A 17,109-nucleotide genomic window follows, 5' to 3' on the forward strand; every position below is an offset into this window, starting at 1 on the left:
ATGACATGATGCTTTGAGTGAAAAAAAGGGAAAAAAGAATGAGCTTTAGTGAGAAAATCTGAGGAACTTTTTCTAGCCTTGTAAACTGAGCTGTGAGGACTGAACTGCATAGAGAGAGATAAAGAGGTAGAAAGAGACAAATAATTACAGTTCTTCCCTTATGGTTTTTGAATGGAAGAAATGCATATAGTTTACAATTTAATTACAATTTCAAATGATTTTAAAAAACAGTGATGTATCCTGTACAAAGACATCAATCCAATGAAATCAATATAAAGACAAAAATAAATAAATAAAATCCTTGACCAATAATAAAATCCACATTAATAAGACAGTAAACAACATCTGAGTTATAACAAATATTGTGTTATAGGAAGAATTTGCAATTTTTTTTTTTGCATTCTTATTTTATCACCGTATTATTATGATGCACTATTTGACTATTTATGTTACAGGTAATAATGAATTAAACAAAGTCTTGTACTTATAAGTTACATTTATATTATATACTCAGAGTCCTTGTTTGTACGCGTGTCTTATTTACCTATTTTTTGTGTATTTTTATGTATCGCTCTGTAATGGCATGTCTTCTTGGCCAGGTCTCCCTCAAAAAATTTCAATTTCAAAGGGACTTCTTGGTTAAATAAAGCGTAAAATAATCTTTATGCTCTTTAATTTGTCCTACTGAAAAGTTTCTGCTAAGTTCTGCACTCAAATCTAGATTTTCATCCACATCATGACTGAGATATAGGTACATTAGAATATAAATAAATCACATTGGTAGAACCTTGTTGCAACATAGTAAACAACATGGACGGGCCTGAATTATTCATTCTTTTATTTATTCATTTATTCATCATCAGTAAGCGCTTTATCCTGGTCAGGGCTGTGGTGAGTCTGTAGCCTATCCTGGGAATACTAGCCAGGAGACAGAAACACCCTGGATCAGACTGGACTATATTATTTTTGATCAAAATGATGTTAGATGTGAAATCTGTAATTACATAAATTATCATCAGAATGGGCAGAAGGTTCTTAGATTTAAAATAATAATAAATATGTTCTATCTAAATAATGTATCTATCTGTGATATTGATCAATGATTAGGATTTAACAGTGCAGCATTACGTCTTTAGATACATTATGTATTATGTTATTATATAAAAAAATTATATGCTATTTATTTCTCTGTCAAATTAATTTGCTGTTGAAAAGATAAAGTTTTTTAAAATAATAATAAAATAATTAATAGCATCAAGGACACGTGGTGGACCAACTGGCTCTGGGTTGTTGATTGGGGTTGAAGCCCCAGCACTTCCATGCTGCCACTGTTGGGCCCTTGAGCAAGACCTTTAACCCTCTCTACTCCAGAGGCACTTTTATTTTGTCACATATATATTAATTTCAAATACAAATTTATTTGTATAGCACTTTCAACAATGGACGTTGTCTCAATCATAGCTGACACTGCACTCTGAATCCAACCTCCAAAAGTTGGGATATGTGAAGAAAGAATTTCACTGTGCTGTAATGTAATGTCTTTATATTTATAATCACACCCTCCTGTGTCACCCAAATAAGGATGAGGTTCCCTTTTGAGTCTGGTTCCTCTCAAGATTTCTTCCTGTTTTTTCCTCAGCACAGTCACCTCAGGCTTGCTCATTGGGGATAAATACAAACACATTTAAATAGAAGTCTAATATTAATCTTACATTTTTGTATAATATTATTCTTTATATTGAACTTTTTGTATTATGTTTCTTATGTTCTGTAAAGCCGCTTTGGGACAACATCTATTGTTGAAAGTGCTATGCAAATATATTTGAATTTAATGTATATGTGACAAAATAAATGCTTCTATCTATTTAATCTAACATTGTGGTATGATACCCTAGACGACCATACATTTATTATATTCCTGTAACAACATGTCTCAAATATTTTTTTTTATCTTGTACCACAACAACTTGCTAATTAAACTGAATACCGTGGGATATCCATGATGACTTCTTCCAAAAATGCTAAACAAATAGTTCCTTAGAGAAAACTTCACATACTTTAAAAACCTGTTCATGTGAAACATCAGCCATACAGTAGTCCATAAGTAAGTTATTTTATAAACATTAAGGGCTTTTTACACCTGGTCACTTCATGTGTTTTCTCTGATCCGATAGCTATCTGATTTGTTAAAACTGTTCCATTTACATTAGGCCACATAAATGCGTCTTGGCGAATCGGATATCAATTCGATCTTTCTGCTCCCGCCCAATATGCAAATATATTTCACCTCATTTCCGGGGTAATTGAAATGTATCACGCTTTGGTGTATGCGGTTGCTACAAAAAAATGCTGGGAAAACATATTTGTTTCTGGCGTGATGCACGACTCGCGAGTCACCTGCGAGTGACGTTATTCCGTTTGGGAGGAGTATAGCACTGACGTATGTGGCTTAAACAACTCCATGCATTTAAACCTGTCCAGTTTCATCTGAAATGCGTCCAAGACCACCTCCTGAAGTGGTCTGAACAATCGGATTTATATCCGTCTCGAAACCGTTTCGGAGGGCATTTACACCAGGTCTTTTTACGATCGGATAGCTATCGGATCACAGAAAACGCATGAAGTGACCAGGTGTAAAAACCCCCTAACATATGATTTATCCACCGTACAATCACACACAAGTGTTTAACATTCCTATGCTATAAAGGAAAACAGCCTAAAAAAGGTTCTTTTATCAACTTGATTTGGATAGATGAGCATAAACAACTCAAATCCAGGAACACACAGAGGAAAATAAAATAAGTGTCTCTGCATGGATGAGTTTCTCTCTCTCTTTCTTGCTTTATCTCCCGGTTGTAACAAACACACAGACAGCAGCTTGAATAATCACCTCCTTTCGCTATAGGCGAGTGTACAGGGTCGTGGTATGATCCTTAAAGACCCCATCTCCCACTCTGCCCCAGAGCTGAAGAGCGCTCGCCTTTTACTGTCTGCTTGTAGGCTTTGATAGCGATGATTAAAAGCGAAGTGCTGCTCTGTGCTTGGTTTCTGCAACAGAGGACGAGAGATGATATGCCCTTCCTCTCCCTTTCCTTTCGATCCCATCAAGCTCCTGTTTGCTCTGAATTATCTCTCTGAAAGAGTAAACACTCTTTGATTGGATATTTTGGGCATATTGTCAGAGAGAGGAAGAGAGAGAGAGAGAGAGAGAGAGAGAGAGAGAGAGAGAGAGAGAGAGAGAGAGAGAGAGAGAGAGAGAGAGAGAGAGAGAGAGAGAGAGAGAGAGAGAGAGAGAGAGAGAGAGAGAGAGAGAGAGAGAGAGAGAGAGAGAAGAAGCAGCTCAATATGCTACACTAACATTTTTGGGGATTAATGATTTGATTGCACAAATATTAACATCAAAACTATGAGATAAATCATATTAAATGATGTCTCCAAATCCTTGTGTTACATCAAAAGCACTGTATTTTATAGCTACTGCTGAATTAACTAGAGTTCCTAGATTCCCACAGTGACATTCTTTTTTATTTGAGTTGACTATCTTCAAAATCAAAGACAAGTAAAAGACACACGTAACATGCAACTTGTCTGTAGTTCTTTAATGAAAATTAAGTTCTGAGGTTTCTACCATCTCGGAAGGCCCTGATTAGGAATCCTCATCCGTAAATCCCTTACAGATGCCCTCTAAAGGACCCCTGAGCCATGGAAGGATCATGACATGACTGGGGTTGAATAATTTTATTTTTGTAGTATTCTGCTGCTGCACTGCAAAAAAAAAAAAAAACACCCAACAACACATGGCTGTCTTATGCTTTTCACCACAGAAGCTACTGATAATATTAAATAATAATCATAAAATACGTTGACAGCATTTCTAAATGCTGATACTGCTTATTACATCAAAATTACAAACCATATCCAAACCAAGTGTCCAACCTTCACTCAAGAAGCCCCAGACTGCGCTATTATCTTCTTCAGGCTGTTAATAGTATTAGTGAAGGCTGTAAGGAGCATTTGATGTTGCAGCTACAGAGGAATGAATCATACGATCAGGGGAACCAGAATGAAAATGCTGGCTTGCAAGAACAGCTTTGTTCTCTTCCAGAAATGCCTGCTGAGTCCTAAAGACAACTCCACCGAGAAAAGACAGCAAGAGTGTGATATAACCTTGGGATGTTTAAAAAAAGAAAAGATTCAGATGTTGATCAGCATCATCTTATTTGCCTGAAACCATCAAAGTCCAAAGCACCGACGGTGTGCAAAGAAAAGGTCGCCGGCTTGAGTACGACCATAAAAGAGATAAGTCCATCCAGTTCAATCAGTTTTTTTTTTCCAGGTAAACATATCTGTGCTGCTGCTGCAGAATTGTCAGCACAGAATTTTTCAGGCAATCCAAGGCTTTCAGAAATTATGTTTGCTTCTGAGTGTACAGATGCCAAGCTCTACAGCCAGACCCAGCCACCTGTGAATTACTGTAATTAATAGAGGTTTACTGAAGAATGGAACGACTGCACAAATAGTCTATTTAGTCTGGGGGGAAAAATAGTCAGAGAAGGTTTCAAGGATCCTGATTCTGAAGAACTGAAAAAAAAAAAAGCCCACTGATAATAGCGACTGCAGACTGGACTAGAAATCTCTGAACATGTGTAGCATGAGAGGCAGTCTGAGAAAATGAGATGACGGGTATTGAGTTGCCGACACCTTGAATTCCACAAAGACCAATTTTGTCTGTGGAATGAAGAGATGGGTGATACTGTAACTTGTAGTGTTTTTCAAAGCATCTGAAAAGTGTAAAAAATTGCACTCATCTCTAGTCCTACTTTGTTATCATTCATCATTCCCCACTGAGGACATCAAGCTCGCAGCATCCTTTAAGACGCCTCTCACCCTGCCCATAGACTGTTTGTAACCCTTCCATCCGGGAGATGCCTCAGGAGCCTCCGGACAAAAAACAGCAGACTGAGAAACAGCTTTTTCCAAGGGCGCACGCACGCACACACACACACACACACACACACACACACACACACACACACACACACACACACACACACACACACACGTATATTATGGCTGTTCATACTGTAAATACTGTACTCATACTAAAAATACTTTACATCTTGCACTTGCTGCTTATTGCACTTCTGGTTAGATGCCAAGTTGAATTTGGTTGCTTTGTACCTGTACATGTGAAATGTCAAAAAAGTTGAATCGAATCGAATCCAAGTGCTGGTCATCCATCCACCCATAAGCGTTACATTTTCTGTGTTACTTACCCTGCACAGGGTCACTTGGAACCTGGAGTCTATCCATGGTGACTCAGGGCACAAGGAAGTCGTAGGGCAAAATCCCACACATTACAGACAATTTAGAGATGACAAGCAGGTTACAACGCATGCCTTTTTGCATTGAGGGAGGAAACCGAGTACCGAGAGGAAACCTCTGAAGCACAAGAACCTGCACTTCATACACAAGGTGCAGCCAGGAATAAAACATCCAACCACAGAGGTGCAAGACCTGCAACTGAAACGGTATGTATCAGAACAAGCACATTAATAGAAACCTACTATCACCCTACTGTCAGAGCTGTGACAACTTCCTGTCAGAATCAGGAATTCAGCAGCGCTGTGTATAAGTAAGCAAGATCACATGAGCAACCCAGCGGTGATACGATCATAGTCATGTCGAAGTCACAGCCTGTGAGCTCATATTCAGTACATGACTGCAAATGTGATATTACAGTATGGCAATTCTTTAAACAAGAAATTAATAATGAGTAACTGACACTTTAGACACATTATGGCCAAATGTTTAGTTATTATTATATTTCTTTTTTTTATGATTTTATTAGCTTTGCTCCATCACTGAAAAGATTCCCAAAGAAACCACAGCTGGATAAAGTGTTGTGTTGATATGCAACACACAGACTGACTAACACCCTGTAGTACGAGAAACAACTGTTTCAGTGTAATGAACTATTGCTAGAATTGTATGCAGCAAACCCAGACAAGTGGAGTGATAAAACAGTGCAATGTCTCAGTGCTCTCAGATTAGAAAGCTACAATCAAATACATTTTAATAGAGGGAATCACAATAATTCTATCTGTAACCAACATAAACTTCACTTTTCAGACGGACTATAAATAATGACCTGTATTTAAATACAGTACATGCATTTCTCATTTACAGTTTATACGCAGTAAAACATGCCAAACCTTATATGCTGTATGTAGTGACTAAGGAAATCAAGAGCAAGTTGTCTCTGTCAAATATCATTGTATATAGACTCTCCAATAATATTACTGTAACATTATAAGCAAATACACGAAGCTTTAAGATGATTATTATATTTGACCATTACCATTCCAGTCATTCAGGTGACACATATGCTTCAGAATGATGTGAAGCTGTAGAAGGTATAGATTTTTTTTTTACTTTAAAACTTCTATTTTTTCTATTTTATTTGTATAAATAGATCTGCCAATTATTATTATTATTATTATTATTATTATTATTATTATTATTATTAGTAGTAGTAGTAGTAGTAGTAGTAGTAGTAGTAGCAGTACTAGTAGTAATGGTAATAGTAATGGTAGTACTAGTAGTAGTAGTAGTAGTAGTAGTAATGGTAGTAGTAATGGTAATGGGCGGGTGAAGACCTACTTATTCAGGAAACACTTCAACTAGCACTTCTTTCCTTATCTTTTGCATTTAAAAGAACAAAAACAAAAAAAAAAAACACAACCTTTGACACTTTTTCATTGTAACTTTGAACAATGTTTTAAACTCGTGGTATCTTAAGTGTGTAACCTAGTGAGCCAGCATTAATGTATCCAATGTTAGAGATTTAAGCACTTATGTACTGTACATCGCTCTGGATAATAGCGTCTGCCAAATGCTGTAAATGTAAAGGTAGTAGTAGTAGTAATAGTATATGTAGTATTTCAGTTTAATTGGCCATCACAATTTCATTTACATCCACTTTCATGCATCAAGCAGATAGTGACCTTCTTACCCATAGTTTCTTGCTGCACATCCCATTACAGATTTAGTCCCCCCTTTACTGTTGTAATAATCTCCACTAGTCTGTGAAGGCTTTCCAAAAGATTTGAGTGTGGCTGTGGGGAATTATGTTCATTCAGCCACAAGAATGAACATCAGTGAGGTCAGACACTGATGTTGGGTGAGGAGACCTGCCACTCAATCAGTGTTCCAGTTCACCCAGAAGGTGTTCAGAACCAGAGGTCAGGGCTCTGTGTAGGACACATGTTGGAAATTGCAATGCTATAGCATACATCAGGATTCTATACAGCTGTACACTTCTAACTTTGTGGAAACCGTTTCGAGTGCAGGGTCCTGTTGCTGGACCTCAAGGGGACCTTGGCCGTACAGTATATAAAAATTCCAAAAAGGTGGACACTTTTTACATGGCTCAAAGCTGAGACAAAAATGGTTACAGATAAGCCAGTTTTAACAGGTTACATATAATTATAATGAAATGGTTCTTTGTTATACACGTTTTCATATAATAGTTAACTTCCAAAAATCTCCACCCACAAATCCTCCAGCACTACTTTATGGAAGATTTATGCAAGGCTTGTTTAATGAAGGCCCAGTGCAGATAACCTCCAAATAAAGTGTTCCTTCATAAAGGCTTATGAGCTCAAACAATCACAATGCTTTTAGCTGCTTCCTAACACACACACGCACGACACACGGACACACACAATACCGACGTTAATCAAATGTATTACATTGTCCATAAAACAGTCAGACAACTGTTTCCTGATGTAAGACATGTTTGCCCGGGGGCCTGGCTACTGATATGGCTGAATTATATGGAGCGGCATACAGGTAAACGTGTCTGACAGATAATAAAAAAGGAATGACCCGACACCAGCTCAGCAGCCTGCTGTCCTATCAAAAGCACAACAGTCTTGACAAGTAGCTCTTTCATGACGAAACCCAACTGGGAATTATGAGTCTCCAATCAGCTGGATGGATTAAAGACCTCAAGAATGCACCCATTGAGAAAAGGCAAGAATAAAGAAAAAAGGTAAAAAAAAAAGCAGAGAAATACAAAAAAAATATAAAGCACAGGATTTTGAGTGCCTGTCAAATACTGATGTTGACAGAATTTTAATGGCGACTCTTTATATTGGTGAGCTTAACTCGGGGGGGAAAACTTCACTTTACTTACATTTTATCTCAAACTATCTTACTTATTTATTTATATGTTAAGAGAGGAAGTTTGACAACCAAGAACCTTTATCCCACTAGAAGGTAGCAGCGGTAGAGGAGTTACAGTACATAAGGTTGCATGGTGGAATTGAAAGAGCTAGTTTGAACATGCTAGTCTGCTAGACTACAACAGTTACTTTGCTCATTACTAGGGTGGCACTTTTAAGGGTCTAGGTATTTACATTCCTGGTATGTTTGGGTCATGTATCCTGGCACATAAATAAATGTACCAAATAATGGAAGGATATTGTTTAAGAGAGTTAATGTTTAGGGTTGTTAAGATTTAACTAGCCGCAATTAAATCCTTCTGAAATTTCCAATAGATGCAGAATCAAACACACAAAAACCAAAGCTCTTACAGAATACACATACTACACAGTCCGAAGTGATCTTGACCCTGGATTCTGAAATGTGTGTGTGTGTGTGTACACCACTCTTCTCTCTGTAATGGCCAATATCAGCAGATGCCATCTGTCCAGCACCTCTTTCTTTTTTGCGGCAACACCAATGGGCCTTTCCGCCTACACATACACTTTTGAAATCAATCCAAAGACACAAAACTACATGACTCTGCCTGGCACTCTCAAATGTAACTTAGTGAGTGTGTGTATGTGTAGGCTGGGGTTTAATGAAAAAGCACTCTGCACTTGTTGGGCTGGCCTTGTTTACCTCCTCCGAGTCAGAGTGGCACTTTCATCTGTCTTCTGCTCTAATTGTATCCTCTGTTCTCGATCGCCTTTTACAGCAGTGTGTCACCAAGCTCACGGTGTCGTTTGTTACCTTGTACACATGCGTGCAAAAACAAAATCACTGCAAGGCACTGTGAAGTTCCCAGCATCAGCGTGTGTGTGTGTGTGTGTGTGTGAGATCCCCTTGCTGTTATAATTACAGCTATTGAATGTGGCCTTGGTGCTCTTTGCATTTCTTCCATGTCATTTCTAGTACCAGCATCTCCTTTAAGCTCCGACAGCTAGCGGAGGCGCTAAGAGTCTCTGCCACTCATGCTAAATACAAATCTACAGCATTCCTCAACAGAACACAGAAAGGCTTTCGGAAGCCTTTTTTTCCAGCTCCTTCCAGCTTTTTCCATTGGTAAATGTTTTAATTACGTATATGTTTGCTATATGTGGAAAACATTCGATTTTAGATGTGTTTTTTTTTTAAAAAAAGGTCCTCATGGATTCTTTGGGACGTGTCATTAATTCGTAAAGGAGCTCTATATGGAACCAAGCTGAAAGAGAAATGCTGTTGTTTAGTATAGTTGTATAGTTCCTTTAATACTAAATCATAATAAACTGTTTCTAGATTGTTCTGTGTAAACAACAGAGAGAATGACAACACCGTAATCTGGTTAAGGATACTTTCCTGGTGGTCCCACTGCCACTCTGTAGTTGTTGTAGCTGTTAGCGGGGTGGAAGTTGAAGATAAAAATGACATTGGCTCTCTCAAACACGATCACCTTGTTACTCTCATGTGTTGTGCTGATATATGCCTAGAGAAATGAAGAAAACAGAACCATAAATCAGACAAACTGGAAAGTGCAGCACACACAATGTAGTGAAACTGTATAGTAGCGTAACATGGGAAAATGTTACAGTTTCTTAGCTAAATGCGATTTTTGAGGAAACTTTTTTGTTTTATTGTTTTTCTGCCTATAACACAGTTTGACACCCCAGCATTAGGAATCCATAAATATTTTTCACCAAAAAGATGTGGGAATGATTTTATTTCATTTTTATTTTTATTTAACTTTCTAACCTTGCCTTGGCTGTCTTCCTACAAAAATCATATTGTATAAGGAGCCGGTTTAAGACGCACACTTTGATGAAGTTGTGCAAACCTACTGTTTGTGAAAACTCACAATTTAATCCATAGTTCCTTGGTTTTCTTGTTATTTCCAGATATCTATGACCAGAAAACTGAAAAATGATGTACTTTCATTGATTAGACTTTGCTCTTACTGGGATTTGTTTCTGCATCAGGATTGTTTTCATTTTGCAAAAATAATTCATATCTAATTTTGGAAAAATGAAAATAATTTATATCTGATTTTGGAAGAACAACACTGATGTTCAATGATTTAGTGGATTATTAGTACATCATTCTGTAACACTAAAAATATTATAATTAAACACTTATCCTGTTGTAGTAATAAAACTATGATTGTTTTTCTGTAAAAAAAAAAACAAATAAAAAACTTTACTTTGCTTTACAGCTCTTCCACAGAAAAGAAAATCACCAGGTTGTGTGGAGTGAAGAAATGCTGAAACAAATTGAGTGTTTCTTAAATTCAACAAGACAAAAGGTTATTCTAGTGTGTCATGTGTGCAGTCAGGGATGTGGTGAAAAGAGAGAGAGAGAGAGAGAGAGAGAGAGAGAGAGAGAGAGAGAGAGAGAGAGAGAGAGAGAGAGAGAGAGAGAGAGAGAGAGAGAGAGAGAGAGAGAGAGAGAGAGAGAGAGAGAGAGAGAGAGACTGAGTCACAGTCCAGTTGCCCTGTTTACATAATGGTGGAAGTGTGTGTGTGATTCCATCGAGGCATGAATAAGACCTAACAACAGTGCTCTGGCCTTTGCAACTTTTCTGTATGTCATCTTCAAAAGTGTCCAGCAAACAGCCCTTTTCAAAACAAAGTCCCCTGGATGCCTGCCCTTCTTTTAGAACTTCATACACGCACCCCGGCACATCCAACCCAGTAGTACTTTTTCCAGTTCTGAAATAAAGACACCAGTTACTTCCATAAATATCCAGCTGAGTCTAAAGGGAATGAATTAGTAATAAAGGCTGAAGACACAAAAGATAGAGCATTGGGTTAAACCCTAATCTAGCACAGGGTCAGATTCTCAAGCTTTAAATGTCAGTTTGAACCATTTCCCATCACTACGAAAATAAGCTAACATATTAGACCTCAACATCCACATATAATTCAGGAGGCAAATCCCCCCCCCCCCCCTTTTTTTTGATTAAGCAGACTTAATGACTTGGTCTGCATGGTACTTTTGTTAAAAGATTGAATCTTTTAGAAGCAAGTCCCTTAAGCCCCACAAAGCAACTATTCAGATCTCCATTAATACAATTAAACCCTCCATTATTACGTTAGATATCACTTTATTCAAGATCCTCTTAAAATACAGCTAATGAATTATTTTTAATTTTATTATTATTATTTTATTTATTTTACTGACAGTGCAAACTGCCTTGCAGTCAGTAAAGGATCAAGAAATTACAAACTGCTATTTTGTAACCCACCGTGCTTTGCTCGAGGAACACAACAACCTGTCCATTGTAGATGCTGCATGCTTATTAATGCTCACAGAAGATTTCTGTTTCACTAACTATTCACATCACTTTTGGCTGCAACCAAATAGGTCTATAAGGGACATAAGGCAACTAAAATATTTATTTTGGGACTCACTCAGAGTTAATGACCCAAGCCAATAATTAAAGTTCAAAAGCTATAATTATTTTCCATGTGTAAAGTTATGACTATTCATTGTTGGTTTATCAGCTGCTTAAGAAAATTTTCTGAGTGTTGATTTTACTAAATTATTATTTTATTATGATTATGTAAAACACCTTCTGTAGCTCATGTCTCCAAAGTTGCCAGATTATTCTTGAGAAGAAGTGACCAAAATGTGTTTTTTTTTCACCCCCCCCCCCAAAAAAAAAGAGATAATAATACTAATAATAAAATTACTACTACTCTACTACTACTACTACTACTACTACTACTACTACTACTACTACTAATAATAATAATCAGGCACACAAAAATGTTAACATACAGTAAGTAGGAAATAGTGTTTTTCCCTTGTTGTCAAAGTGAAATTAAATGAAGGTCATGGAATTGCATATAGCCAATTTACTATAATTTGGAATTGAAATAAAGCAATTATTCTGATGTGTTTGTTAATTGATGAGCTCTGTTGGAAAGAGATCATAAACATAGCTTGAAGACCTGATACAACATTAATCTGCAATGCTTGCTTTAATTTATTCAATAAATTTAGCAATTTTTTTATTAACAATTTGTCCATTTACTTTTGATCTTCCCAAAGTGGGGAAAAATTTATTGATGATACAGTGGCAATATTATTAATTAATTATTTGTCATATTTATATAGATTTAATACATTATAGGATATATACAATTATAATCCATCATTTTATTAAGTGCATTTTTACATTTCAGTGTTATATATTGTGAGTACATCTAATTATCAAACACTGGTGCTGGATAAATCAAGCTGCTTCTCGCTTAATTGAATACTGTTCAAGAAGCATCGTCTTAAGACTGCTGACTGGCCATAATGTACGGTACATTTTGTGAGAGCTGCAAAATGGGGGCAATTAAACATTTCTACAGGATGTTCATTAACATTTACATTTATGGAATTTGGCAGATGACCTTATCCATGGCACATTACAGAAGTGCTTTGAAGTCTTTGCCAATAATTACATCCTCATACTGGTTCACTAGGTCACAGACTAAAAGTATTATCAGTCTAAAAACCCTGCAGGGGAGGCTAGTGTAGTATGAAAACACAAGCATTTTTTAATTAAAGTCTTAATTTAAATTCATGAAGACGTAGGTGTCATGAAGATGTAGGTCTTCAGACTGTAAGTAACTCAGCTGTTCAGACATCTTGGGAAAGTTCATTCCAGGACCTATGCACCAGAACAGAGAGGAGTCTCAAAACATGCCTTCTTTGTATCCTGAGAGACGGTGGGACCAGTCAAGCAGTGCTAAAGGACCAGAGAGAGAGAGTGTGGTGCAATGCGGGGTGTGATAAGTACTTTAAGGTAAGTGGGTGCTGGTAAATTTTTCGCTTTGTTGTCAAGAATCAGTGTTTTAAATCTGATGCAGGCAGTTACAAGAAGCCAGTCAAGGGAGTGTTGCAAAGGGTGGTGTGGGAGAACTTGGAAAGATTGAAAACAAGTCATGCATCTGCATTCTCTTCAGGTGAAGAGGTTGAATGTTATGCAGAGGCAGACCTGCCAAGAGCAAGTTGCAGTTGTCCAATGATAAGGGACTGAACAAGCACCTGAGTGGCTTCTGTAGATAGAAAAGAACAAATCCTTCTGATGTTGTAATGGAGAAATTGGAATGTGTGTGTCGGATAAGCAGTGCGAGAGGAAAAAGACAGTTGATTGTCCATGCTGATCCTAAGGTCGCCTGCAGACAGACAGAGTTGTCGAGGGAGAAGACAAGATCCTGTGCATCTCCTGGGATGTACAGCAGTTCAGTTTTGCTGCCATTAAGTTTCAGCTGATAAGCTGTCATCCACATAACAGTTGTATAAAAACCCATTCAAGGATATGATTTCACCAAGAGCTCTACTATAGAGGGAGAATGCAAGAGGACCAAGCATTAAGCCTAGTGGGACACCAGCAGAGAGATTGACAGGACCAAATATAGATCATCCCATGTCACCTCATATGACCATGCATCCAGACAGGAAGCAAAGCATTGCCATGCTGCGTCACAAATTTCAAGACTCCTAAGGATTGAAAGTGCATCTTGTTGAGAAGAATGAGGACTAATGACAGTATGGCCGATCTAGTGCTAATCATGGAGCTAATAATAATTCTTAAATGTGCAGACTAGTGTTAGCTAGGAGTGAACTTCTGACAATTTTTTTCAGTATTCCCATGAAAAAGGTAGCAAGTCACCAATTTACAAGGAGGATGGTGAAGAAGGACTGGCAGGTTAAAAAGTAAAGAAAATTATGTCGTGGAGCTCGTGAGGATCTTGCGCAGGGGTTTCCAATGGATCTTAGCAGAAGTAACAGTGAGATGAAACTTTGGAAAGGTGAGTGTGGTATGAGACGAGATCTGTTTTGAGTTGTGATTTCCTCCACTTTTAGTCTGTTGCCCTTAATTTGCTCTGATTGCAGTGCAACAACTTTCAAAATGCGATTGAAAAGGGCAAGATAGCTTTCCGGGTTTAGAAGATGATAGAGGTCCATGGATGAGGAAAGTGGGATGAACAGAGGAAATTGTGTGTGTCTAATTCCAGTAGTAGAATGGAAAAGAGAGGTGTGATGATAAGGTACAGGAAGCTACATAGGAAGTGGTTATAGAGTGGAGGATTCATTAAATGGAAAAGGGATATTGATATTATTGATATTGATAGCTAATGATAGGCATGAAGGGGAGGGTGATAATGAAGCAACTGATGATTAGAGCTGTGGAGTGGGGTAGCATTGATGTCTAAAGCTAGATTACAATAAAGTTTTTATAAAATAATCATTCATAGTGCACTTAGCAGTTGCTTATGTTGCTATGGCAAGAATCCATCAAATTTATAAATCTGAATATAAAAAAAAGGCACATTTCTTACTGATGCATTTAGCAGCAGTTACAATCCACACTCCACCACGGCCCCAAGGTCACATCCTCCTGATGAGGTGAAGACATTGTGATCTGCACCATGGATCATACAGGAAAAAAAACTGAATCAGTTCCAAGGTCTTGCTCTTAAATCTTGCCTATTCAGTGCATGCTCTCTGTTTGGATGATCCCATTACTGAAAACTGAGCAAGTGAGCCACTGAAAGCTGAAAGACATGCTTTTTCCCTCTTTTTTCATCACGCTTCTGCACTGTTCTAAAACGAGTCACCGGGGTGGAATACGGGACGAGACCTGAGTTGGTGTATCTGGCAATGCTGATGACTTAATGTGGCTCTTTGTATGCAGTGCTGGGTTCTGCTTCTAAAAGCCACAGAGTTTTGGTAGGTTAGGAATGGGGAAGAGGAATAAATAAAACGACTAAAAGGCCGTCTGGATTGTTTGGGCCATGAAATTGATTTTGTTGAGAGAAGTGAATGAAGTATCATGTGCACTTGGTGTCAATGACTGAGTGTGATACAGTAAAAGGAAATATATATAGTGAAAAAACAAAGTGGGAGAGAGCAGGAGAGATCCATAAACACACAAGATATATGAATAGTGAGAGAAATGACTTCATTATATAATGTGAAAATAGAATATATTGGATTATGTTGCAGAGAAATTGTTAAATATAAACGGAACATATTGTTATACAGTTTATTCTGTATGGACATTTTTACACTGCAATAAAAAGGAAGGAAAAATAGACACTGTGGGTCTTACTGGTGATGCAGCAAGCCAGCCATACTTGTCCTCGGTGCGGTTCATGTCCCGGTCGAAGATGTATAATTGACGGTAACGCAAGTGATCGGTGTCCACTAGGTTAAACTGGCGACGTGCATAGTGGTAGCTCTCATTGTTCCCAACACGTGGGAAATCCAGCCACTCTGGATGGCCAAATTCATTACCTGCAAACAGAAGGAGATGTTAGTTCACATACTGTATATTGTGAAAGTACAGTATATATACAAATTGTATGTTTCCTTAATTGAGACAATTACCTAGACGGATCACCTGGATATACTCAAAATCCATGATTTTTCCTCTTAAATGCATACTGTAGAGTTTGTTTTTATTAGATTAGTATAATGTGCACTAGCTAGAACTAGAAGGCCAGATGACACTACACAAAGTCTCTGCAAAGTTAATTAATGTGCTCATTTCCCAAGGAAGGTGCTGCAGCATTTTTCAGTGAGTGAGTGAGTGAGTGAGTGAGTGAGTGAGTGAGTGAGTGAGTGAGTGAGTGAGTGAGTGAGTGAGTGAGTGAGTGAGTGAGTGAGTGAGTGAGTGTCTGTCTGTCTGTCTGTCTGTCTGTCTGTCTGTCTGTCTGTCTGTCTGTCTGTCTGTCTGTCTGTCTGTCTGTCTGTCTGTCTGTCTGTCTGTCTGTCTGTCTGTCTGTCTGTCTGTCTGTCTGTCTGTCTGTCTGTCTGTCTGTCTGTCTGTCTGTCTGTCTGTCCAACCATACATCCATCCATGAAGAGTGAAGGCTTTATTAAGTGAGCAAATTTGGAAAGCAATCTGACATCAAATTTAACTAAGGAATAAAACACAGTGGGTACGCTGTTATAGGGAAATAATCAATGACTACGTATTGTGGCCCAATGCAAAGTAGATTCACGATTAATTGTTGATTAACCCTAACCCCAACCCTTTTGTGCAATTACTTCTAAATGATCCTTCCCTCAAAATTTTTTTTAAGGTAGTTGGGTTCTGATCCATTCTGGGCTTTGTGGGTGTTAATAAGACAAAAGAAAAGGCTTGCAGAAAAAACCCCACAAAAAAGCCTGAAACAAATGAGAAAACAAAAAACAGCCCAACACAAAGCCGTCTGTCCTGGACATTTCCAGGATTTGATAAATATTTGATTTACAGCTTTACCTCAGTTACAAAGTGCTGACACTTGAGACTCCTTCAAAAAAATGCTCAATATATATAGCAGCAGCAAAATAAATACTGCTGCTTTCTGCAGACGAGGTCACCAAGACACTGATTATAATAAATGTTTCTATGGCGCATCCACCATATAAGTCCTCGAGTAAGGTGTTATATTATAAAAAAAACTTAATAAACTCATAAATGTCAACCTTGCAGCTGGAACTACTCAACGAATCAATAACTCAACTGTTCTATACAAGGAATTTAAACAATGTGAAAAGATAGAACCTTCAGTATCCGTTAAGTGTTCAGCCTTTTTTTTTAGCCATGTCTTTTTTTTTCTTTTCTTTTTTTTTTTTTTTACAAAAACTACAGTAATTTTTCAGTGTAAAAAAAATAAAAAATAATAACTTAATGAACGCATACAGTATGATCCAGAGAGTTTATTATGGACAACATGGACAGCAAATGCCAGAGAAGGCAGTTAATAAACAAAAACTGTCCAAGATTCCAAATCCCAACCAAACCAACATGTGAAGTTAAGAGCTCAGAACCGCAAAACAGGAACAAAGGCAAGTCTTTACAAAGTGTACCTGGAAAAC

General features: G+C 37.7%; 1 protein-coding gene and 1 long non-coding RNA gene across 3 annotated transcripts in view; both read right to left on the reverse strand.

The window, feature by feature from the left end:
- The window catches only part of gbe1b (glucan (1,4-alpha-), branching enzyme 1b), a 96,623-nt gene that overhangs the window by 15,890 nt on the left and 63,624 nt on the right, over positions 1-17,109 (reverse strand). The window contains exons 13-14 of one of the 2 annotated variants that reach the window (XM_027146689.2): positions 15,356-15,540; positions 9,603-9,733 (exon numbers count right to left, since the gene is read on the reverse strand). In XM_027146689.2, the coding sequence (XP_027002490.2) occupies positions 9,603-9,733; positions 15,356-15,540 (316 nt within the window). Of the gene's footprint in view, positions 1-9,602; positions 9,734-14,575; positions 14,666-15,355; positions 15,541-17,109 lie in introns of those variants that run through there. The other variant, XM_047820499.1, reaches the window with a different exon arrangement.
- Positions 3,585-6,470, reverse strand: LOC113642908. Its single transcript, XR_007144342.1, has 2 exons — positions 4,821-6,470; positions 3,585-4,728 (listed from the first exon to the last, which is right to left on the reverse strand). It is a non-coding gene; the product is annotated as an uncharacterized LOC113642908 (long non-coding RNA).

This window comes from Tachysurus fulvidraco, chromosome 11, assembly GCF_022655615.1.
Source record: "Tachysurus fulvidraco isolate hzauxx_2018 chromosome 11, HZAU_PFXX_2.0, whole genome shotgun sequence".
Lineage (NCBI taxonomy): Eukaryota > Metazoa > Chordata > Actinopteri > Siluriformes > Bagridae > Tachysurus > Tachysurus fulvidraco.